This window comes from Betta splendens, chromosome 14 (genome assembly GCF_900634795.4).
Source record: "Betta splendens chromosome 14, fBetSpl5.4, whole genome shotgun sequence".
In the NCBI taxonomy this organism is placed as follows: Eukaryota; Metazoa; Chordata; class Actinopteri; order Anabantiformes; family Osphronemidae; genus Betta; species Betta splendens.
The window spans coordinates 916,386-939,693 of NC_040894.2; the positions used below are offsets into that span (position 1 = coordinate 916,386).

The following is a 23,308-nucleotide window of genomic DNA, read 5'->3' on the forward strand; positions in this document are numbered from 1 at the left end:
TTGTTCCTGTTCTGCTACTCACTGAAACGTGGCCATAACTGTCTCAGTGATCACGTGACAGTTTTCTGATCAATAATAATTGAAAGCAGCAAACCCACAGCCAATAAGCACTGCTCATATGCTAAAATAATAAATAAAATAATCCAGTTTGAGCTCAGGCTTCTACACCTACAGACGTTGTGACTCCATAATAAGCTCTGATAATGACGATGGTTAAACCAGTTATTAAAACACTTATCTGTATGTTAGGTCGCCTGCGAAAGTTAAATTTTTAATATTTACGCCCAGATTCGTTTTAATAAAACGGACGAGAAGACTCATAGGTCAACTCATAACAGCAAATGCGAAAGGCCGAATCTCTGAAAAGAGTCGGATCTCCGCTCCTTAGGCTCCACCCAGCGAAACTCCGCCTCTGTCTTCTGTAACGTCCGCAGTTCAGGTGTAAGACTGGGCGACCAAGCGTTTGGTGCCGCATGTGACTGCACTCAAACGCAAAGGTGTAAAGATGAGTGGGAGAGGTAAAGGCGGGAAGGGACTCGGAAAGGGAGGCGCCAAGCGTCACCGCAAGGTGCTCCGCGACAACATCCAGGGCATCACCAAGCCCGCCATCCGCCGTCTGGCTCGCCGCGGCGGTGTCAAGCGTATTTCTGGTCTGATCTACGAAGAGACTCGCGGTGTGTTGAAGGTGTTCCTGGAGAACGTGATCCGCGACGCCGTCACCTACACCGAACACGCCAAGAGAAAGACCGTGACCGCCATGGACGTGGTGTACGCCCTGAAAAGGCAGGGACGCACCCTGTACGGCTTCGGAAGCTAAAGCGGTTCCGGTCCAACAACCAAAGGCTCTTTTCAGAGCCGCCCACTTTACCCAAAGACGCGTTATTCCTTATTACAGCAGCTGATGCAGATAAAACAATCACAGCACCACGTTAAGAAAATAATGGACGTTCCTTAATGCTATAATAGAATGAGAGACTGTATTGGTCTGATAAAAGCTACACTAACAGGGACGTCCAACACTGATACATGACGTATGAAACAGTTTAGTCAGTTGGTCCTAACTAAACAGTACAAATCATTGATCCGTGTGAATCATATTATTGGTTTCCGTGTATAACTCCAAGTTATTAAAATACATCACTCATGGATTAATGTGTAAGAAATATTTTTTTTTATCCTACTTTTTATCTTTAATTTGCTGAAGATAATGAACACTTGGCGGCACTTACACTAACATTTAATACAATCACTTACGTTAACATATACGTTAGACATATTGCGATTTCCAGACATGGGATACAATGTACAGTTCAATGTACAGACCCAGTTTTTTTGCGCATGCCCAGTCGTTTTATAAATCAGCCAATCTTGTGACAGCTGCCGCACAGTTGTAATTTGCATGAAGCGAATATAAGTGTCTAGTGTCACAGGCTGGAATTCATCCGTTGAAGCAATTCAGAAAACAAAATTACAGGTGTCTTGCAAAAAGTGACTGTCTGCCAGAAATTGATTTCCGCACGCGGGAGCGCGCACCGCTTCGTTAATGCGTTTAGCTCGGTTTGTGTAGGACTACAGCTGCTTATTTCGGCTTCAAACGGCCATATCCTGTAAATATTATCCGCTACACGTTTTCTAGTGGACGTAGTGACGTGGCGTCTTTTAAATTTTGTGTAAACGACGGCAATAATCATCGTAGCTCTCTTTACAGCGATCGTCAATCGTGACTGTTTAACTCTATGACATGACGCTAGAACTCAGATCTACGACACAATGTTGCTGCAACATGTTTGTTCTTCACATTTTGTGTCTGATTAAAACTGCACGAGTGACCACCGAGTTGTTTCACCACTTTTAACGTCCTGTATGGGACCAGTTAAACCAGTAAGATGCTTTCATGTTGCCAAAATGTGATTATTAGAGCTAAAGCTTTTGCTCAGAAGCTTAATTCTGCCTTATTTTAAATGCACTGAGCTCTGCTTTGTTATATTTACAGATGTAATACACCAAGACCAGTAGAACCAGTAGCATGCTGGTTTTATGTTGCCACAAAGTGATTAAAGCCAATATCTGTTTACTGAAAGCTTCTTTCTCCCTTATTTTAAGTTCATGGAGCTCTGCTGGATTATAATAATAGATTCAATGAGCATCCAGTACATCTTATCACTTTCCACACCTGTCTGAGACCAGTTAAACCAGTAAGATGATGTGTTTACGTTGCCAAAAAGTGATTCATGTAAATATCTTAACAAGAAGCTTATTTATTCCCCATTTTAAGTCAGTGGAGCTCTTCTTGTTCATAGTAAGACATTTAATGAGCATCCAGCTCACTTGAACACTGTCTACACCTGTTTGAGACCAGTACAACCAGTAAAATACTGTTTCCCTGTTGCCAAAAAGTGAAAGTGATTAATGTAAATATCTTTTAACAAGAAGCTTATTTCTGCCTCGTTTCAAGTCAGTGAATCTCTTCTTGTTCACATTAACACATTCAAATTGATTTGACCGCTGTCTGTACCTGTCTGAGACCAGTACAACCAGTAAAAAGCTGTTTCCACGTTGCCAAAAGGTGATTCATGCCAATATCTTTTAACAAGAAGCTTATTTCTGTGTCATTTTAAGTCAATGGAGCTCCTTGTTCATATTAAGACATTTAATGAGCATCCAGCTCACTTGAACACTGTTGGTACCTGTTTGAGACCAGTACAACCAGTAAGAAGCTCTTTCCACGCTGCCAAAAAGTGATTCACGCCAATATATTTTAACAAGAAGCTTATTTGTGCCTCATTTTAAGTCAGTGGAGCTCTTCTTGTTCATATTAACACATTCAAAGTTCTCTGTTTAACTCCTCGTCCTCAGAGGAAATCTGACGCACTTCTCCATGAGTGGCATCACTGTGTTTGCTGCCACCACAAAAGCTTCACTTTGTTTCAGCACGACCATCGGCTGGTGCCGGTTGTTCTTCCAGTCCCTGAACCAACATGTGGAGCACAAGCAAAGCCGGTTCTAGTGGGAGTTTGACCCGTTTTGAGTGATTTTAAGACAGAAATGATCCAAGTAGCGCCTCTCAGGCGGCGGAGTAGGTGAAGTCTGAAGGCTCCACAGACGCAACGCAGCGGCCGAGAGAGCTGCACGTGAGCTGGATGTGAGGACGAGCGTTCCCGCTGCCGGTTCCGTTCATCGCCCGCCTCCAGTGGGTCTCTTTCGGCGAATTTGTTCGGTTTTATCGGTGCGGAGAAAACACAAGTGTCCCGTTGTCACCGCGCCCAGAGGAGCCCGGACCGATTGAGTCTCCACGGTTCTCATGTTGTGTTTAAGGGCCGCCTCCTGCGCGGGATTGTCCACACTCTGACTCTTGTAGTGAGAAGAACGCTGTTAAACTCAAAATGGCAGAAGAAGCTCCAGCTGCAGCACCGGCCGCTGCTCCGGCCAAAGCCGCTAAGAAGAAGGTCTCCAAGCCCAAGAGGAGCGGCCCCAGCGTGGGCGAGCTCATCGTGAAAGCCGTGACTAACTGCAAGGAGCGGCACGGCATGTCCACCGCCGCCCTAAAGAAGGCGCTGGCTGCCGGCGGCTACGACGTGGAGAAGAACAAGGCTCGGGTCAGGATCGCCATCAAGAACCTGGTGAGCAAGGAAGTCCTGACTCAGACCAAGGGAGTCGGCGCGTCGGGCTCCTTCAAGCTCAACAAGAAGACCGACAGCAAGCCCAAGAAGCCGGCGGCCAAGAAGCCCGCTCCCAAAGCCAAGAAGCCCGCAGCCAAGAAGCCCGCAGCCGCCAAAAAGCCCAAAGCGGCGGCGGCAAAGAAGCCGGCGGCCGCTAAGAAGTCCCCGAAGAAAGTAAAGAAGCCCGCAGCGGCCAAGAAGGCGGCCAAGAGCCCCAAGAAGGCGGCAGCAAAGAGCCCGAAGAAGGTGGTGAAGAAGGCGCCTGCCGCCAAGAAGGCTCCCGCCGCTAAGAAGGCTCCGGCCAAGAAGGCGGCGAAGCCCAAAGCCAAGAAGACGGCGGCCAAGAAGAAGTGAGCTGCTCGGCCTCCGAACGCTTCTACCACAAAGGCTCTTTTCAGAGCCAACACGGAGCTGGAGACATTATTCCTGTTAATAATAACGGAAAATCACTGGTTCTCACGAAGCGACTCAGGAGGCTTCTTCCTGTGCACAAACTAGAGTGACGTAGAACGTAGTGAGTGGAGGCAGTTATTAGTCTAGAAAACCAGTTTTCCATTATAATATGAAAGTAGTACATTCAATACGTATAAGATATAGAAAAGGCCTTAATTATATGTATTGTGCACTCTACACTGGTGATTTTAGTGATACTGATATCATTTTTTTCATCTTTCTTCCAGTTTCCCGTTCATCGCTGTTCTTTAAAACCTACATCCAGGCCTTTGAGCCTGAAGCAAAGCTGCTGCTCTGTAACAGTCAGTTACAGGCTGTTGCTGAGTGAATCATGGCCGCTGCTCAGCTGTAACAGCTCCATGAGCTCCGACTGGGACTGAGTTCCCACGCTCATCCGCCAGCGGGTGTCTCTGCTTTTCCTTAGGAGCTTCTTGTGCTGAACATTTCTCATGACTTCTGTCTGTGAAGTACTTACATGTTTGTATACAATTCGTTGCCCGTATTTATATTTTATTCTCGTGTTGTGAATGTCCTTGTTGGTGCTTCGAGTCCAGATGCCTGTAGTTATTCAGCAGTAGAGGCAATTACTGCTTTATGTAGGGGAGAATGTTAAGAACAGGAGTTTGAACAAGATGAAAGTTTTGATTATATTAATTCTTGATTTGTAATTGGTATTTTTATTCCATTTTTTCACTTTTTTTATCTTGTTTTGTTTTCCCAGTTTCTTTCACTGCATCTCTTGTTACAGATGTTAATAACGAGTCTAGTTCCTCTACGCTCGGGCCGCTGCTCCGTGCGCGTAGCCGATGAACGAGCTGTTGATCTTACGGATTAACGGACCGATGGCCGACGCGTGGAGCGCAGCGCTCCGAGGACAGCCCCGCTCCACTCCTCCGCTCCGCTTAGCTCTCTGTTGGGGCTCCGTTAACTTTCACCTCGATACAAGCACTGAATCATCGTTAACAAGGCTTCTCCTTAATTTCATGTTATATATATATAACAGCTGCTTGTATCCATATCTTCTGTTATTGTATTAAGATCATCACATAATATAATGCCATACCCTATTAAAAGAAACTTTCTAAACAGCTGGACTTTTTGAACTATCAGGAGCTGTAAGTTCAAACTCCTTTTTGTCATAAAGAGCAACAAAGGAGTGAACTCCCTGAGCATCAATCCAGCAGGAGTTAAAGAGGGGAGTTTCTCCAACATGATCACGACTGGAAGTTTCACCGCTGAGAAGCCATGTTGGCCTAAAGCCCAATCAGACGCATAGATAAGTTAGAAAACCCAGACACGCTGTCATTTCCTTATTGACACGCACACTCGACTTTACTGCCTCACTCCAACTGTCTTTCCTCTACCACTACTTCCATCGTTAGGCGATTTTTCAGAAAACTATCGCTATCACTGTCACTACCGCCCTCAGAGCGGGACTGACCAATCACAGGCGGCGCAGAAGCAGAGGGCGGCCGCTGTGAGAGTTGGCGCGCTCTTTAAAATACTTTTCTCCAATCAGCGGCGGAGATTCAGGCGGGGACGCGCTCCTTCAGGCGTTCACCAATCAGGAGCCGGAGTCTTCGGCCGCGTCAACGGTTCTCATCCGGCTTCACAGTTTAAGAGCAGCCGTCGTCGCGCTTTTACATCACTGTTCTCCCGTTCAGAAAAACTACAAGAAAAAATGGCCAGAACCAAGCAGACCGCCCGTAAATCCACCGGAGGCAAAGCGCCCAGGAAGCAGCTGGCCACCAAGGCCGCCCGTAAGAGCGCCCCGGCCACCGGCGGCGTCAAGAAGCCTCACCGCTACAGGCCCGGTACCGTGGCTCTCCGAGAGATCCGTCGCTACCAGAAGTCCACCGAGCTGCTGATCCGCAAACTGCCCTTCCAGCGCCTGGTCAGGGAGATCGCCCAGGACTTCAAGACCGACCTGCGCTTCCAGAGCTCGGCCGTCATGGCTCTGCAGGAGGCCAGCGAGGCTTATCTGGTCGGTCTGTTCGAGGACACCAACCTGTGCGCCATCCACGCCAAGAGGGTCACCATCATGCCCAAAGACATCCAGCTGGCCCGGCGCATCCGCGGGGAGAGGGCTTAGACGGTCCGCTCCGTAGCAAACAAAGGCTCTTTTAAGAGCCACTACATCAACTAAAGAGATCTTATTTTCTGATTGAGTAAATATAAAGAGAACAACACACGTCTGGTTAAATTTACAGTTTGAAACCACAAGTGTTGGAAGCATGAGGGTAATTTAGTTGCTTGCTAATAGGTTTTGCGACGTTTATATTGTTTTTTTATATAATTTACAAAATCATATTAAATGTTCCCTCGTAGACAATAAAAACCTTTTGAAGCAGTGAAGAGCGTTAAAGTAACATTAAACGTTCGTGACCCCCTACGTCATTACGTAGTGGTCACGTGTTGCGTCGACAGAAACAAATATGGCGCCGCGAAAGTCACAAGAAGTCGGTTGTAAGTGCTTATTTTAGCGGGTATTGAGTGAGTCGCTATTTGTTTGCTGTTGAGAAGAAAACTAACGAGCTGCTTTCACCTCTTATGGATTGAGCCACGATTCAAACACGCAGCGGGATTACGGATAATTGTAGCTTCGTTTCGTGGCTCGTGGTCAGTTTCTTTCCATGTTACCCGCTGTGTTGCGCAAAGGGAGCTAAGTTTGACAGAAGGTTCGATGGATGTGTGCGGACTGAGTATTGCGTAATTTTATCTCTAACCTGGTTCTGTTTCACTTCAACACAGAGGTGAAACTGTTCTGGGCTCCAAACCGGCGGTTCCGGGTCCGATGAGTTTAAGAAGAGCGCCGGCATTAGGTAACTGTTACTGAGGATGCTTCACTGCGACGCGACGTGGCTTTGCTGGTCCATGAGTTGGTCCTACTGGTTTAAGATAAAGTAGAAATAAATAAAATAAACCCCTAGTTATCATAAAGCCGCAAAATTCAAGGAAAAACAGCAACATGCAGAAAGGAAAAATGGATAAAATGAAAGGGCAGGTGAAACGTGTTTACTTATTTGCAGCTCGTGCATGTAGTTCTGTATCTGCAGAATTAAAAACACATGAAAGAACGTGTAACAGATCTACAGCCAGTGGCGTGCGCTGACTTCCAGAGTCAGACTTCCAATAAAAGAACGTGTAACAGACCCACAGCTCACCTACAGTAAAATACAGCGTGCAGATCACCGACAATAAATACAAGAACATTATGTTCTTATTTTAAACAAGTTCTGTGTTGCGCGCTGTGCTTTTAATCATTGAACTACTGTTTCCTTTTTCTTGGGATTCCGTTGTTTGTTCACAACCACTTCCACCATCAGTGATTAAGTGTGTTAAACATTGTGCGTGTGTGCGCGTGCGTGTGTGTGTGAAGTCACTGAGCAACAGGCCGCGATGGCTCTGAGGGAGCGGCCCGCCGGCGCCGGCGCTCCTCAGCGGCTCCAGGCTGAGCAGGCGCAGGAGGACGCTGCTGTGGGCGACGAGGTGAACGCGTCGTCACATCTACTCTGGCCTCGGCCGAAAGTAACACGTGCCAAAAACTGACCACAGGTTCTGCTCTTCCAGGATGAGTTCTCTTCATCCCTGCTGCCTCCAGCATCGGCGAGAGACAGACGCAGGCGAGAGAGGGGAAACAAATCAAAATGCAAAGGTGCAAAACTGGATGGATAATTGAGCTTCTACCATAATAACATGACATTTCTCTGTTTTTTTAATTATGTAAATTAAGGTCATTGGCACAAAATCGCCCAGTGTCATCAATAACAATCCCGATGTTTTACTCCGTGCATTGATGTTTTTGTAGAGATGTCAGAGGAGGAGATGATGGACCTGGCTCTGCGTCTCAGTGAACGGGAAGCCACTGTCACTGCCTCCAGACTGAAGCAAGAGGAGGAGGCTGTGATGAAAGCCATCAAGGAAAGTGTGAGTCCACATATTCAGTGTTTGATTATTAGCTGAAACCACAGCGCTGCTAAATGGAATCTCCTTTCTGATAATAACGTTCAGAGCGTCTCCGTGTTCTTCTCTGGTTTTTGGTAGATGGTCAATCAGACAAAAACAGTCCTGTCTTCCCAAAGTCAAAGTCTGCTCGCTGATCAACATGCTGATGCTTCTGCCCGACTCTGCTCTCCACGGAAACCCTTGTACTCAAATGGAAAGAAGATCTCCGCGAACAGCGATGAGGGAGAAAACTGTCCAACACAGACAGGAGGTGAGTCTGAGGCTGAAAGAACAGGCACCGTTTGAGTGGTTTAAGCGTGTGACACGTGGTGGCTGTTGTGCTCCCAGAAGTAAAAGCTGGAGAGGAAAATAATAACCGCAATAAAAAGTGGAAAAGGGAAGGAAGGGGTTCTCTGCCGGAGAAGCCAGACCTGATGCAGACTCAGGACGTTGCCTCTCAGGCTTCACCCTGCAGCTCGGAGTCGGTCTCACCACAGGTTCGTCACATGTGATGTACTGATACTGAACCAGATTTCATTCCTTCATCTTGATTGTTTTTCTGACTGACTGGTTTTCTGTTTGTCATCTCTGAACGATAATCAGAGTTCTGACTCGACTCAGATCGACGACTGTCCCCTCCCCAAATCTCCTGTCTTCCCCTTGACTGGCTGCAGAGCCACCGTTTGCATGTCCAGGCTGAGCCAGGATCTGCTGGAAACCTGCAAAGTCTCTGGATTTGTGTCGTGCTCTCAGGACAGTTGGATTCAAAAGTCTCTCGTTGAAGGCAAGAGCCCGACGTTTCCAAAGAGCCCCATGAACTTCCCAGCTGGTCCTAAGAGTCCAGTTTACGACGGGGGAGATGATGGCGAGCGGATGAGTCCAGATGGTGGTGGAAGTCCGGCTTTTGGCAGCACTTTGCTGCAGGATCAGTCTCAAAGTGCCTGGAAACCTCAAGTTTGCAAAAATTCAGGGTTTACGTTTTCTTCTCAGGAGAGTTTCAGCTTCACCGGGAGGTCGGCGTCCTGCCGGCCCGACAGCCCGGTATTCCCCGGAAGCCGACCTGCAGTCGAAGCATCAGCGATCTGCCTAAACCCCGTTCTCTCAGGGTCCGGCTCTACGAGCCCAGTGTACGGCTGCACGGGGCGGCGCCGGACGCTTGATCCCATTCAGATGAACTCGTCTGTGGTTCCTTTGTCTGCAGAGCTCAGAGGTTCTAGTGGGGCAGAACCATCACAGAGTCTGCAGGAGGTGAGCTACTGAAACGGTACCAAAGCCCTGCAGAGTTCATCTGATCAGTCGTTTAACGCTTGCAGCTTATTTTCCTCTCACTTTTTTCGTTTGAATGCAGGAAACATGCAAAACTGATCGGAATCAGGACGACGAGTTTAAAGAGCTCAGCCAATCAGCGACTGGTACGATGACTCACAAGCATCTCCTCTCTGTAATAATCTGTGTGCCGTGTTCTCAGGTTGTGGTTCTGGTTCCAGCTGATGCTCAGGACAGTAACGCTTCCAAAGGCGGTGGCTCAGCTGAGGAGGAGGTGACCAGCGACATGACGCTGCTCTGGTCTGATGAGGAGGAGGACGACGTCACGGTACCGTCTGCTGCTGCTTTTAATGATCGTGACGTGGGCCCCGTTGGACAAACATGCATGGCCTCCGTTCTGACTGGAACATCTGAGTCATTTGTTGTGTTCTCTTGCAGCCGGCTGGTTCCTCCAGCCCAGTCTTCCCTGAGGAGAGGCCCGTTCGTCGGACTGCAGCTGATCCAGAGACGGCCGGGTCCGAGTGCAGGTAGTTGTTTATTGGAGTGAGTGAACCGCTCCGTGGCTGCACAGACTGCGTCCTCATATGGACCCACCTTTAGATTAACCTGTCTGTGTTGAGCTGGACCAGCAGTCGGGCGAACAAACGGGCATCAGAGCCTGCAGCCGTCCACTACTACTGGGGCGTTCCCTTCTGTCCACGAGGCCTGGACCCAGACAAATACACACAGGTGAATTCACGGAAGCCTCAGATCAGTGACTGGTTGAGTCCTCGAGCTGCTTGTTGAGCAGAACGTCCTGCTCGTCTCGTGTTGCAGGTGATTGTGGCTCAGATGGAGGTCTATGAGAAGAGTCTGAAGCAGGCTCAGCGGTGTCTGCTGAGAAAGGCGGAGTGGGGGGAGCCGGTCCTGCCACGGCCGGAGGTATGAATGAGGAAGGACTCGCTGAGAAAACTGAAGCCTAATTCACAACATCAGGCTTAATATTCGTCATTTACTGATTCCCAGAATTACCGTTCACCTGAGTCGCCAGCTGAATCGCCTCGACCTCAAACTCCCCAGAGGTAAAAGCTTCCTGACGCTGAGCAGCTTCTCTTCTAGTCCAGGTCAATCTGTCTGCATCGACCCAACTCGGTCCATGAATCCTACCTTTACTAGTTTTTGGACCCTGGTTCCTCCTTAATTTGGACGCTTTTAGTGACTATTATTTGACCTGTTCTCTTGTGCTCTGTTTTATCTCGGATTATTTTGACCGCTGATTTTAATATGTAGTGTGAACATAAGACAGGACGCGCGTGGACCCGTCGACCTCTGACCCTCCGGTTCCGGTTCCGGTTCCGGTTCTCAGGCAGGGGCTGATGTCGCTCAGAGGTGGAGGCTGTAACCTGCACTTGGGTGACGGCCGGTGTTTTAACGGCTGCTGTTGCGTTGTGCGCTTTCAGACTTCGAAGGAAGAAACGGCATGAATCAGCTGATACGTCTGCTGAGGAAGAGGAGGAGGAGAAGGAAACGGACGCAGAGAACAAGGAAGACGAGAAGAACGATGGAGGCGACGGCGCTGACGACTGTGAGGTTTGTCCAGGTACTGGAGCTTGGGACGTCTTGGAGGGTGATTTCTAGAAGTTGATACCAAAACGTCCAGTTTATGAGGATCTAAAGCTCAATCTGTTTTTCACAACAGAGACACAACTGAGCGACGTCACCAAAGACCGACAAGACGCTGAGGTGAGCAAAGTTTTGCAGCTTCTTCTGTAATTAGTTGTTATTTGAAGAGTCGGGTGGAAATGGGTCCACAGGCGCGGCCTGGAAGTCCTGCGCTGCCGGAGGCCCACAGGATTCTTCTAGGTCGTTCCCCGGCTGCAGGTGTTCAGGAGGAGGAGGAGGAGGAGGAGGAGATGGAGGTGGGTGGAGCGGCTGCACCTTCAGCTGACGCCGCCGAGTGGTCGGGAGCTGTGTTTTCAGCCCCGGATCCCAGCGAGACGGACGGGAGCTGGAACGCTGGCCGTTTGGAAGGGGAGCGCTTGGAGGCGGAGCAGCTCCAGCGGGGCGCGGCAGGCTCCGCCCACATGGACTGCCCCCTCTGCCAGGGCTCCTTCCCCGTCACGGAGATCGAGGTCCACGCCGCCTACTGCGACGGGGAGCTGGACCGGAGCACGGCGCCGCTCCCCTCTCCACGTGAGCGCAACCTTTCAGCGCTTTGTTCGCATGGTTGGCGTCGTTTGAACACCCGTCTGCTTTTCCAGACGCCTCGAAGCCGCGTAGAAAACGAGCGCGACGAGCAGAGGCGACGGACGACGACGCGGACGGCAGGTACGCGCCGTTTCTGGGGACCGGCCCCGCGTTTCAGACACCACTCAGTTTGCTTTGTCGCCTCCTCCACCAGCAACCAGGAGAAATGCTACATTTGTCAGAGAGCAGTTCCTCTGAGAGACTACAGCCGCCACACGGAGCTCTGCATCCAGCGACAGGCAGCGAAGCCCGCGGCCGTAAGTCTCCGCCAGGAAATGAAATGAGCAGCGCTCCGCAAACACGACTCACCTCTCACTCCTCTGCAGAGAGGAGACCTGCTGTCGGCGCTGGAGCGAAGCGAAGGCGGGGACTCAGGTGCGTCTGCGTTTGGGCTCAGAGGCCGTTCGGACCCGGATGTCGGCACGTTCGGTGTCCGGGGGCCGATGTCTGATACCACACAAATGTGCATTCGTCACCGCTACGTTCCAGACTCGACCCGTTTCTGTCTCTCCTGCTTTGCCTTCGCACGCATTTGCTTTCTTGTCTTTCCAGAGCAATGATTCACTGATCAGCGGTTCTGTTTGCAGGTGCTGGTCCGTCCAGACTCCAGCCAGGGTGAGACTGGGCCGAGGTTCCGTTCACCAGAGCAGCTGTAACGCTCGTTCCTGCAGCTTCATTATTATTATTATCTGCACTGAGGAAAAGCTGCACCACCTAATGACCAACAAGGAGTTTACAAAACCAGTCCGAACCCGAACCCGGAGCTGGTCAGACGACCCGATGGCGCTGCTCCCGTTCACCTTGACCTGTTCTGACTCTTCTGTCGCAGAGACGTCATCGACCTGCGGGACGACGACGACGCCGACGCCGACGCCGCCTTCAGGACCAGTGACTCTCCCATCAGGTCCTTCACGCCCATCTCTGAAGCCACCGACTGCCTCGTGGACTTGAGGAGACCGGAGCGAAGCAAGAAGCCGAGCAGACGACGGAGGTGAAGGAAGGCGGAGCCCGAAGCGGAACGCGACCGTGGGATCTGACGTTCATCCGGCTCAGCGGCCCTGATGCCGTTGGCCCTGTGTGTGTGACTACCTCCTGTAGCTTTGGGTCAAGGTTCTGAGTGAAGAGTCTGTGGTCTGAAGTCCAGATGTGCAGAAGGAAACTTAGACCAGGAACATTACGCTAAAGCTTTGGCTGCTGATGTCATCGTTTAGAGGCAGATTTTGTGAAGAAAGAAATGGTTACAACACAAATGTGTGATAATATCGTTGGAAACAGACGCTTGAACATGTTTCCACTCAGACGCTATGAAACAAGTCAAAGCCTTTTCAGAGAAGCAGAGCTGTGGTCAGAACACGGCTTCAGCTTCGGCCGCTGATGACCACATTTCACTTTGGATCTCAAACCAGTTTCCATTATGTTGGGTTGTGATGAGGGTTGTTTTGATGGACCATTTTCACCTTCTGACCAAAACAACAGGAAATAAAAAGAAAACACTTTATTTGTCTTTGTCTTTCATTTGTGGCTGAAAGTTGCTGCTCTACTGTTCCTCCATCTTTACCGCAGCATCTCCGGTAACGACCTCTGACCCCTCCATCCTGGACCTGCTGCTGCTCTTCATGGCTGCGCCAACGGGATGGGCTTCGTCCACGGCGTCGCCTTGTGGTTAGAGTTGGCGTTTCCTGTGAGACACTGAAGCAACGATGGTTGTTTTACAAGACTCAATGTTGAACTTCATTAGACAAACTGATACTGACGACTGAAACACCGCGCGCCTCCACACGTTTAACGGGGGAATTAAAGCCGGTGTAAGTCGGCTTTGGGTCAGATTTACGCTCTTATTTTTACTGAGAATTCGTTTTAGTCCTGGTTAAATTGGTTAAAACCGGGCTCTGCCGAACAGAGCGCGTGCATTTACAGCCGCGCTCACCTGATTCGGGCGTCGCACGACACGAGACCCGCTGAGGTGCGAAGAACCAGCTGTTCTGGTGTTCGTGTTACGACATTTGTGCCTGTCAAGAAGTGGGAGTGAACTGACCTGCCTCACTCGTTCATGCTCATTGACTCACAGACTCCTGAGGTGTCGGCGGCGAAGGGCACTTACTTTTCCAGCTGATGAAGCGTCAGTCTGTGGATCCTGACGTTTTCCAGGTGAGCACTTTTTAAAGGGTAGAAGTAACTTGCTCTTGTCACTGATTCTTTAAAAACAGGGACTCCAGAATCAGATCAGCTGTTTTTGTTTTGTCTTCGTTGTGCTTAAATCTTTTTCCGCAGGTTTAAAAGTTTAGGTAAAAGTAAAACAACCTGATCCAACTAAAAACGTCGCCCGTAGGTGTGACGAAGGGGGCGTGGCTTAAACCAGTGCAGGTCACATTCCTTCTAGTGACTCCTTTGTAAAACCATCTTTCACGAATGCGGCCCGTCATTATCCGCTTTTGCCTCTGGCTGGTTGAATAGTCCGGATCGGAGGAGACGCTCCTTCGGGTCAGAGCCTTCAGGTGTCAAGTCTAACGTTTTCCTGTGTTGACACTTCCTCTTCGTTTTTAGCCTGTTGCCTAAATTTAGCAACAAGTACATTTAAAAATGAAGAAACGAAAGAAAGGATGAAAACCGAACTCCGAGTTCTTCTCGTGTGACACATTTTATTGTTCCACCTCAGACCTACATCTACATTCCCAGCTCTTTCCTTCCTGTGTGTAGCTTTAAAGCAAGTGTTTCTATCAGCATTAGCAGCTCCTCACAGTGAAACCATGAACGTCACCCATGAGGAATAATGGTAGCTTCTATCCTTCTCTGAACAGATGAGCAAGACGCTGATGGATGAAGAGCAACGGCTGGTGGAGGTGAGGTCACAGAGGAACAACACAAGTCAGTGGCCACATCCAACCACACTTTAGTGTTTGCAACATCAGCCACTTCTATTACGTTGTGTTTCTGAGAATTAGAAACAGAACTTGTTGCTGTTTGTGGGAGGAGTAATGCATTTGTGGAACTAGGAGAACACTCCTGTTACGAAATCACGGACTTCAGCTCATTGTGCAGGACGGCCATCGCGTAGTGGCAGATGAACAGTGGGCGCGACTCAACAGCGTGTCTCTTAACTTTACATCTGAGCTGAAGGAAGAGGCCTCTGGTGTGTGTGAGGCACCGCGTGTCAAGATGGAGGTCAAATGTGGAGGCGCCTCCACTGCTAAAGAAGCAGTAGAACAAGGCTGAGTACGAAACGTCACAGAACGGAAGTGATCGGATCGGATCAAATCACAGCTACAACATGAGTGGGTCAGTTTGTCTGGTGTCAGCAGACAGAAACAGTGGGAACCCGAGCCTGAACCTGAAACTGAACCTGAACCTGAACCCGAACCTGAACTCGAGCCTGAACCCGAGCCTGAACCCGAGCCTGAACCTGAAACTGAACCTGAACCCGAACCTGAACCTGAACCCGAGCCTGAACTCGAGCCTGAACCCGAGCCTGAACCTGAAACTGAACCCGAACCTGAACCCGAGCCCGAACCTGAAACTGAACCTGAACCCAAGCCTGAACCTGAAACTGAACCTGAACCCGAACCTGAACCTGAACCCGAGCCTGAACTCGAGCCTGAACCCGAGCCTGAACCTGAAACTGAACCCGAACCTGAACCCGAGCCCGAACCTGAAACTGAACCTGAACCCAAGCCTGAACCTGAAACTGAACCTGAACCCGAACCCGAACCTGAACTCGAGCCTGAACCCGAGCCTGAACCCGAGCCTGAACCTGAAACTGAACCTGAACCCGAACCTGAACCTGAACCCGAGCCTGAACTCGAGCCTGAACCCGAGCCTGAACCTGAAACTGAACCCGAACCTGAACCCGAGCCCGAACCTGAAACTGAACCTGAACCCAAGCCTGAACCTGAAACTGAACCTGAACCCGAACCTGAACCTGAACTCGAGCCTGAACCCGAGCCTGAACCCGAGCCTGAACCTGAAACTGAACCCGAACCTGAACCCGAGCCCGAACCTGAAACTGAACCTGAACCCAAGCCTGAACCTGAAACTGAACCTGAACCCGAACCTGAACCTGAACCCAAGCCTGAACTCGAGCCTGAACCCGAACCCGAACCTGAACCTGAACCTGAACCTAAACCCAAACCTGAACCCAAACCTGAACCCAAGCCTGAACTCGAGCCTGAACCCGAGCCCGAACCTGAACCCGAACCTGAACCCGAACCCGAACCTGAAACTGAACCCGAACCTGAAACTGAACCCGAACCTGAACCTGAACCCGAGCCTGAACCTGAACCTGAACCCGAGCCTGAACCCGAGCCTGAACCCGAGCCTGAACCTGAACCTAAACCCAAACCTGAACCCGAACTCGAGCCTGAACCCAAGCCCGAGCCTGAACCCAAACTCGAGCCTGAACCTGAACTCGAGCCTGAACCCGAGCCCGAACCTGAACCCGAACCTGAAACTGAACCCGAACCTGAAACTGAACCCGAACCTGAACCTGAACCCGAGCCTGAACCTGAACCTGAACCCGAGCCTGAACCCGAGCCTGAACCCGAGCCTGAACCTGAACCTAAACCCAAACCTGAACCCGAACTCGAGCCTGAACCCAAGCCCGAGCCTGAACCCAAACTCGAGCCTGAACCTGAGCCTGAACCTTATCCAAACTTAATCGTGATTCTAATCCCACTCATGATTCTGATCTTAATTTTTTCTGGTCCTGTGTCATGTGACATTAGATACGACTTTATTAACCCCAGACTGGGGAAATTCCTGTGTTTTCAGCAGCAGCATGACAATTTACCAGAAAAAGGAAAACAACAGTAATAACTGCAAAAATAGACCACAACCTTAATAGTGCAAAAAACAACAATTTACCACCATTACCTACATATTCACTGTGGCAGGAAATCATTGTGATGTGGCTGGAGACCTGAGACACTGGTGTGTCGCTGCAGTGCTGTTGTCCAGTCTGATGCCTGTGGGTGAAACAGCTGCTCAGAGCCTCCACAGCGTCACTGTCACACTTGCTAATGAGATCGCAGTGGCTTCAAATCCATTTAGTGAGGGTGAACTTGTAACTAGTGATGAGAAGTCCGGCTCATAGACTTTCATAGATTCCGCTCTTGTGTTTCCCAGTCGGCTCCTAATTTATTACTATGTGCCTTATATTTTAGCCTAATTTAGCAATTATAAATGTTTTGTGTGTTTCTAAGCATTTGTTTATTCCGTGTTTTCATAAAAGCCTTATTTTAATGCAGTTTTCTATTTAAAGTGACTACTGCTTAACATTTTGATCAAACCTTCAGGTCTTAACATTATAACACTTTAGATAATCTTTAGTGGAGGTTGACAGATATTTTCAATTTACACAGTGTGCACTCTCCAGTATCATTGAAATGCATCCAGATGCTGCTCCTGTTTTGGTTGTCGGTCTTTTTTTACTTTTTCCCCACGTGCTCGCTTCTAAATCTCTGTCTTCCTGTTCCACTACGCTGTTCTAGGAGCGTCCGGCCCCTTGTGTTAATCCTCGTACGTGATTGGCCGAAAGGGCGCCCGTTATAGAAGTCTCGTCCAGAAGTGTGTGGATGTTCTGCAGAACTGATCGAACTGATCGAACTGATCGATCGGCTGAGGACTCGGCTCCTCTCGTTCGCTACAAAGCTTCCTCTCTTAGAGCCGATGCTTCACACATCACTAGTAACAGCGTGCACGTTGAAGGCAGCGGACACTGTGAGCCAATGTCCTCCTGTTACAACAGGATTCCCGAGCTTTCAGTTGGACGGCGAGTTAAGGCAAAAAGCGAAGTCAGTCTGAACTGGAGAAGTACCATTTACCGTGAATCCCTCTGACCTGACAGACTTGCAGTGTGACTCGGATTTGAAGGGCACCTTTGCCACAGCTGGTTTGAACACGTTTCATCAGAATCTCCTGCCAGGTTACTTCAACTCGACAGCCCTCGATGCAAAACTGTTGTGCATGTCGGAAACCACATGTCTTTTCTCTGTAATGAGCATAAATAAAACAAAGCTTGAGTCACATGCTGAAGTTTTGCCACTGATATTGATGCGCTGGTGAAAGATTCCAGGTATCAGGAGTCCAATAAACTATGGAACCCAACTTAAAGTGCTGCATGAGACCCCGGCTCTACGTCTGTCAATCATTGAGGCATTGTGTGTTCTTTGTCCTCAGACTTTTTAAATAACTGGAGGAGTTTTATGATTAATAGTGATATTGGGCTTTTGGACACAATGTCCTCAGGCTCCAGCTTCATGTTTTATGTTGCTCATATTATATACCATGATTTTACCGGTCCGGCCCCTTTGGGACTAGGGCTAAAATGGGTTTGACAGCCCTGCTCCAGTGTGGTGCGGGGGGGGGTCATCCATGATGACGGTCGTTTAGCCAACATCCTTCTGACCTGATCTGAGAAAAAGCTGCCGTCTACTGGAAAAAGACGTGACGTTTGTATTTATGTGGAAAATCTGAAAGACAACTCTGCGTTTTCAGGGTAAAGTGGCCTGAAGGGAACTGTCTGCTCACATTCTGTCTGTTTCTGCAGGTGCAGCCGTACCTGCAGCCGTTTTGTCTCTCTGCCCAGCAGCTGCAGGACGTGTCTGCAAGGCTGCAGAAGGATCTGATCCGAGGTTTAGGGAAACACACGCATCACAAGGCTCCCGTCAAGATGCTGCCCACCTTCGTTAGGGCCACGCCAGACGGCTCAGGTAACAGAACTCAGTTCAGCTGCTCTGTGAGACATCAGGCAGGAAGTTACTGCAATCAGGCATCTGTTATAGAAGTGCACACGAGAGTCACACAGTACATGGGAAATATTTTCTGCACAAAGCAAGCGTTGGCTCATCAGATAAGGATGCTACACGCCGCTACTCCCTATTTCTTGCAGAGCAGAAGGGAGGAACCTTCAAGGCCATAGCACAGCTAACGAGGCTTCAGCAAAATATGTTTCAATGATTAAATGCAGTATTTTTCCAACAACTCTATTCTGATTCTGTTCTTATTCTGTATTGACTCGACTCTGACTCTGCTATGATTCTATTCTGACCGTGTTCCGATTCTGTATTGACTCGACTCTGACTCTGCTCAGATTCTCTTCTGACTCTGCTATGACTCTATTCTGACTCTGTTCTGACTCTCTGGCAGAGCGAGGCCAATTCCTGGCTTTGGATCTTGGTGGAACCAACTTCCGTGTGCTTCACGTCCGAGTGCAGAAAGACGGGCAAGAGACGGACAGTAAAATTTGCGCCATCCCTCAGGAAATGATGCAAGGACCTGGAGAACAGGTGACAGTCAGTTCACCTGCATCACTGTATTAGGAACAGTTCTGCAGCTCGAACACATCCTTATTCCACTAAAATATGAGGCCCAACCATTTGATGTAACTCACTGAGTTTCTCTCACTGACTGCTTTGAGCATCTGTTCATGTGTTTTCCTTCAGCTGTTTGACCACATCGCCGCCTGTCTCGGAGATTTTATCATGGCTCAGAACCTAAAGGAACAAAGTCTTCCTCTGGGCTTCACCTTCTCCTTCCCCTGTGAACAGAAGGAAATTGACAAGGTCTTTCTTTCAATGTGTGAGGATGTAAAGGTTCAATGTTCAGTTTGGTCATTTTGTTTGTTAAACGTCTAAAAGCTTTTACATGTTATCTTTACAAACATAGAGTAAACATGTAAAACACATGATATCTGACACCATGACCCTTCCAAAGTCACGATTTATGAGTGCAGAGCTGTTTTTAGGGCAGATCTTGTAACGGAAAGAAAAGGAAACCTGACACCATCACATTCGACTTCAGGCTAAATGTTTCCAATCACAGAGCATCCTGATCCGCTGGACCAAAGGCTTCAACTGCTCCGGAGTGGAGGGACAAGACGTGGTGAAGCTACTGAAGGAGGCCGTTCACAGGAGACGGGTCAGTGTGTTGAGTGGGTCCAGGGCCGGGTCCGCTCAGGTGGGGCAGGTGCTTCAAAACCAGCTGACCAACAGAGAGCCATTCACATATAAATAGTGGTGGGGCCTCCTGAGGTGTTGCCTCGCTGGGGAAACGGATGAACCAACCAGGGACCTCCACTGAGCTGAGACCCCGGATCCCAGCACATACAATGAAACGGAGCTAGGTTTTGATGACAGCCCACAGCCAGTAGCTGATGAGGATTGTCCACACATGAACTATGACCCCAGGTTAAAAGAGTAAAGCAACTACAGTTACAAGCTGGGTAAAAAAAACAAACATCCAAAGTAAAACGCTACGCGATTCGGGTCTGACGTGACGTTTGCTCCTTAGATTCGCTTTGTGCAGGTTAACAAGCAGGAGGAATTATGGGATTTGTTTCACACAGTAATGAGGTGAACCTGCCTCTGTCTCTGCAGGACTATGACATAGGCCCCGTTGCTATGGTGAACGACACGGTGGGAACAATGATGAGCTGTGGCTACAAGGACCAGCGCTGTGAGATCGGCATGATCATCGGTAACCTGTCACACTGACCTCCGGGTCCGGACCACAGCGCATGTGCCGCTCACGCAGTCAGAAAGGGGCTGAGTGAGGCGACAGCCAGGGGTGAGGTCCTTGAACCCTGCAGCTCATGCCAGCGTCGCCTCCTCCTCAGGTACAGGGACCAACGCCTGCTACATGGAGGAGATGAGGAACGTGCAGCGCGTGGAGGGCAACGACGGACGCATGTGCATCAACACAGAGTGGGGCGGCTTCGGAGATGACGGCTACCTGGATGACATCCGCACCGAGTTCGACGTGGAGGTGGACCGGACATCCATCAACGCCGGGGTCCACATGTAAGGATGAGTCAGTGCTTCTGTGACCTTTGCTTCCTTGTACCTACGCAAATGTAAACACTGCTTCAAGCTACGCTAACAGCGTTGGCCACTAGAGGGCAGCGTCGCTACAACAACAGGCCTTTCTAGTCTCGTTGTCCCTCCGGCAGCTTTGAGAAGATGATCAGCGGCATGTATCTGGGAGAAATCGTCCGCCTGCTGCTGCTGAGGCTGGCGGCCGACGGGCTGCTGTTTGATGGACGCACGTCGGAGGTGCTGCGGCGGCCGAGCAGCTTCCCAACTAAGTTCATGTCTGACATGGAGGAGTGAGTGTTTGAATGCTGGAGCTGTTACACATCCGTGCTGTGCGCTCTCTCCACGTTGTCGCCCTCTCATGTTCGTTTCCTTCTGTGTCCCTGCTTCAGGAAAGACACGGGGCAGGAAAACACCCAGAACATTCTGACTGAGTTGGGTCTGAACTGGGACCCGGTGGACGTCCGAGTGGTTCGTCTGGTGTGTGCCACTGTCTCCTCTCGCTCTGCACATCTCTGTGCCGCTGCCCTGGCAACCGTCGCCGACCGCATCCGTGCGAACCGGGGGCTGGACCACCTGAAGATCACAGTGGGGGTGGATGGGACGGTCTACAGAAAACACCCCACGTAAGCAGGAACACGGTCTGACGCTGCACTCAATTAATACCGGCAACCACCAGCAGCAGTTATTCATCTGTGAACAACTTGTTAGGATTTGCACCCAACACTGACTCATACGGCCTTTATGCTGTTTAACAGCTGTAATTAGTCTAGTTAATAATTAATTAATAACAGACTCTGTCTTCACAGTTAGTGATTCCACTATATTTAATTTCAGTCCTTATTAGTATAAAAAACTAATGGTTAAATAAAGTATTTACTATACAGTGTGTGTGTGTGTGTGTGTGTGTGTGTGTGTGTGTGTGTGTGTGTGTGTGTGTGTGTGTGTGTGTGTATATATATATATATATATAAAATTAATGTCTTGTATTGAATAACGTTGTAAATGAAACACTACTAAGCCACATTCAAAGATTAGAACAAGGCAAAGATGGAACCATTTACTCGCAGTCTCACGTCAGACTCACGTTGACTCTGTCGCTGTTCTCGTTTCTTCCCAACCTGCTTCTCTAGTTTCAGCCAGAGGCTCCAGGCTATGGTGCGCCTCCTCGCTCCCCAGTGTGACATCAGCTTCCTGGTCTCGGAGGACGGCAGCGGGAAGGGCGCTGCCATGGTAACGGCCGTGTCTCAGCGACTGGCTCTGCAGTCGCGTCTGCTGGAGGACAGTGACAGTGATGAGGAGCAGCAGCAGAAACTTTACCACTGAAGTAGTAAAGTTGGATCCTGGTGGAATCTCCAAGTTTTAATGTAGTTTGATGCATATGTCTTGTTTTATAGAAAGCTACACACGGAACAGACAGACAGTCAGACCTCTCACAATCAGACTATTTATAAACCTGTAAGTAATGTGACTAAGTAAATACCTCACCTGGTACAGAAGCAGGACTAGGTTTTGCTCAAATGATGATTCACTTCCCATGTTTCAGTAAATCACAGTTCAGAGAGATTTAAATAGTGGATGGAGAAAAGAGAAGCTACCGGACACGTCGATAAACAAGTAGTGACACTGAAAAGACAAACCTAAAATAGTCCTAAATGATGTCTGTGTTTCTGTGGAGCGTGAGAAATTAAAGCTTGTTTGCTTTATGAATGTATGTGACCTGTGCTTCAGGAGTAAAACTGTGGCCTGTTTAAAAATTGGAGACGGTGGTGGGACATTTGTGGCTGCGAGTACAACTCCCAGCAGGGAGCATTTCTATGTGATCCGACTGACTGGGCCCAGATCACATGGTCTTGGTGCCGATGAGCACGGACACTAGACACAGCAAATCTGTGGCCCATCGTCCCAAGAATAAGTGGTTGTGGGTCTAAACTGGAACAAAGGCTGCGATGACCTCAGCTCTCTGCAGAACTCTGCTCGTCTGCTGCTGCAGAGGACAAACGGGAGCTGCAGCCTGAATCCTGGGGGTTCCTGTCATAATGAGTGGACGGAGACTTGGCTCTGGTTCAGGTAGATGTTCATTAATGCATAGCTTCGTTCTGCACTGCAGCAAAAGCAGAAATATGATTTAAGATATTTACAGCTTCGTGCAAATGAGTGGTTAAGGTGGAAAACATCCAACAGCTGATTAATGAGACCAAGGACAGAAACCAGCTTCATCCATAAAGTCTGACTCACAAAACACATTGGGTCACAGCAGGTGTCAGTTGGTGGAACGGCACTTTCAGGCTATAGATACATGATGTTTGTAGTCTTCTTTTCCATTTTGAACAATTGTGGGGATAATATGAGAATCTGCACTGCATCCAGGTGAGTCACAATTCATATTCAGGGTCTGCCTCCACTATTAAAAACACAAAATATGTAAATAAGCATGAAACGCAAAAAGAGGTAAAAAGAGCAGAAATTGACAAAGCCACAAGAGACACTCCTGGAACAAGGCTCAGTTCACAGCATCTCTCCAAAAATAAAAAGTCATTTGATGTGTGAAGCGCAGAAGCTGTGATTAATGGAGAGTTTTAGACACGTGCTTCTCCCCCTGCTGGACAGAGGTTAATGCAGCAGGAAACGTCACCATCTGAGCGCTAGCAATAATCAGCAGGTATTAAATAACTGACGACAGCACAGTCAAAACTACTCAAATGGGTGCACTTAATTTCAGTCAACAAGACTCATGGAGAAAGAATGGTCACAAACAACAAATAACAAGAAAGAAAATCAAGACAAAATGAACAAAAGCAACAAGTACAAGAAGCGACGAGTAGAGGAAAATTGAGCACAGGTCAAGAAACCAAATAAAACAGAGCAAAAGACAATAAACAATGAAAAAAATCTAAATCTCAGTCGCAGAAGACAAACCTTTGGTACCAGATGACTCCTCATCACTGCACAGAG

At 49.0% G+C, this 23,308-nt stretch overlaps 4 protein-coding genes and 1 long non-coding RNA gene across 9 annotated transcripts; 4 read left to right on the plus strand and 1 right to left on the minus strand.

The window, feature by feature from the left end:
- Positions 1 to 463: 463 nt before the first annotated feature.
- On the plus strand, positions 464 to 860 carry LOC114869479 (histone H4). Its single transcript, XM_029173758.3, has one exon. It carries the CDS (start codon positions 506 to 508, stop codon positions 815 to 817), a length of 312 nt encoding a protein of 103 aa, XP_029029591.1. The 5' UTR covers positions 464 to 505; the 3' UTR covers positions 818 to 860.
- Positions 861 to 3,068: 2,208 nt separating this feature from the next.
- LOC114869463 (histone H1-like) lies at positions 3,069 to 5,252 on the plus strand. The gene is made up of 2 exons (XM_029173742.3): positions 3,069 to 4,009; positions 4,340 to 5,252. The coding sequence occupies exons 1-2, from the start codon at positions 3,384 to 3,386 to the stop codon at positions 4,362 to 4,364; spliced, it is 651 nt and encodes a 216-aa protein (XP_029029575.1). The 5' UTR covers positions 3,069 to 3,383; the 3' UTR covers positions 4,365 to 5,252.
- A 499-nt stretch (positions 5,253 to 5,751) lies between these two features.
- uimc1 (ubiquitin interaction motif containing 1) lies at positions 5,752 to 13,047 on the plus strand. 3 transcript variants are annotated; one of them, XM_055502121.1, is made up of 22 exons: positions 6,585 to 6,790; positions 6,864 to 6,934; positions 7,492 to 7,601; positions 7,683 to 7,767; positions 7,921 to 8,039; positions 8,157 to 8,328; positions 8,406 to 8,554; positions 8,661 to 9,305; positions 9,406 to 9,469; positions 9,545 to 9,651; positions 9,762 to 9,850; positions 9,944 to 10,052; positions 10,140 to 10,244; positions 10,329 to 10,384; positions 10,763 to 10,902; positions 11,002 to 11,045; positions 11,117 to 11,495; positions 11,564 to 11,630; positions 11,704 to 11,806; positions 11,876 to 11,924; positions 12,137 to 12,164; positions 12,379 to 13,047. In XM_055502121.1, the coding sequence occupies exons 2-22, from the start codon at positions 6,907 to 6,909 to the stop codon at positions 12,542 to 12,544; spliced, it is 2,814 nt and encodes a 937-aa protein (XP_055358096.1). In that variant the 5' UTR covers positions 6,585 to 6,790; positions 6,864 to 6,906; the 3' UTR covers positions 12,545 to 13,047. The 3 variants fall into 3 exon arrangements, 2 of the variants coding, with proteins under 2 accessions (XP_055358096.1, XP_055358095.1); XM_055502120.1 differs by having other exon boundaries at positions 6,585 to 6,731; XR_008692472.1 differs by lacking the exons at positions 6,585 to 6,790; positions 7,921 to 8,039; positions 8,157 to 8,328; ... (14 more) ...; positions 12,137 to 12,164; positions 12,379 to 13,047 and adding an exon at positions 5,752 to 6,578.
- On the minus strand, positions 13,041 to 15,751 carry LOC129602969 (uncharacterized). The gene is made up of 3 exons (XR_008692476.1): positions 15,448 to 15,751; positions 13,651 to 14,895; positions 13,041 to 13,238 (listed from the first exon to the last, which is right to left on the minus strand). It is a non-coding gene; the product is annotated as an uncharacterized LOC129602969 (long non-coding RNA).
- Positions 13,582 to 22,059, plus strand: LOC114869451 (hexokinase-2-like). 3 transcript variants are annotated; one of them, XM_029173716.3, is made up of 11 exons: positions 13,582 to 13,697; positions 14,348 to 14,389; positions 18,091 to 18,253; positions 18,690 to 18,829; positions 18,986 to 19,105; positions 19,365 to 19,460; positions 19,919 to 20,018; positions 20,158 to 20,341; positions 20,491 to 20,646; positions 20,746 to 20,979; positions 21,487 to 22,059. In XM_029173716.3, exons 1-11 carry the CDS (start codon positions 13,662 to 13,664, stop codon positions 21,677 to 21,679), a joined length of 1,464 nt encoding a protein of 487 aa, XP_029029549.1. In that variant the 5' UTR covers positions 13,582 to 13,661; the 3' UTR covers positions 21,680 to 22,059. The 3 variants fall into 3 exon arrangements, with proteins under 3 accessions (XP_029029549.1, XP_055358104.1, XP_029029551.1); XM_055502129.1 differs by lacking the exon at positions 13,582 to 13,697 and having other exon boundaries at positions 14,348 to 14,414; XM_029173718.2 differs by lacking the exons at positions 13,582 to 13,697; positions 14,348 to 14,389; positions 18,091 to 18,253; ... (1 more) ...; positions 18,986 to 19,105; positions 19,365 to 19,460 and having other exon boundaries at positions 20,158 to 20,351.
- Positions 22,060 to 23,308: the final 1,249 nt, after the last annotated feature.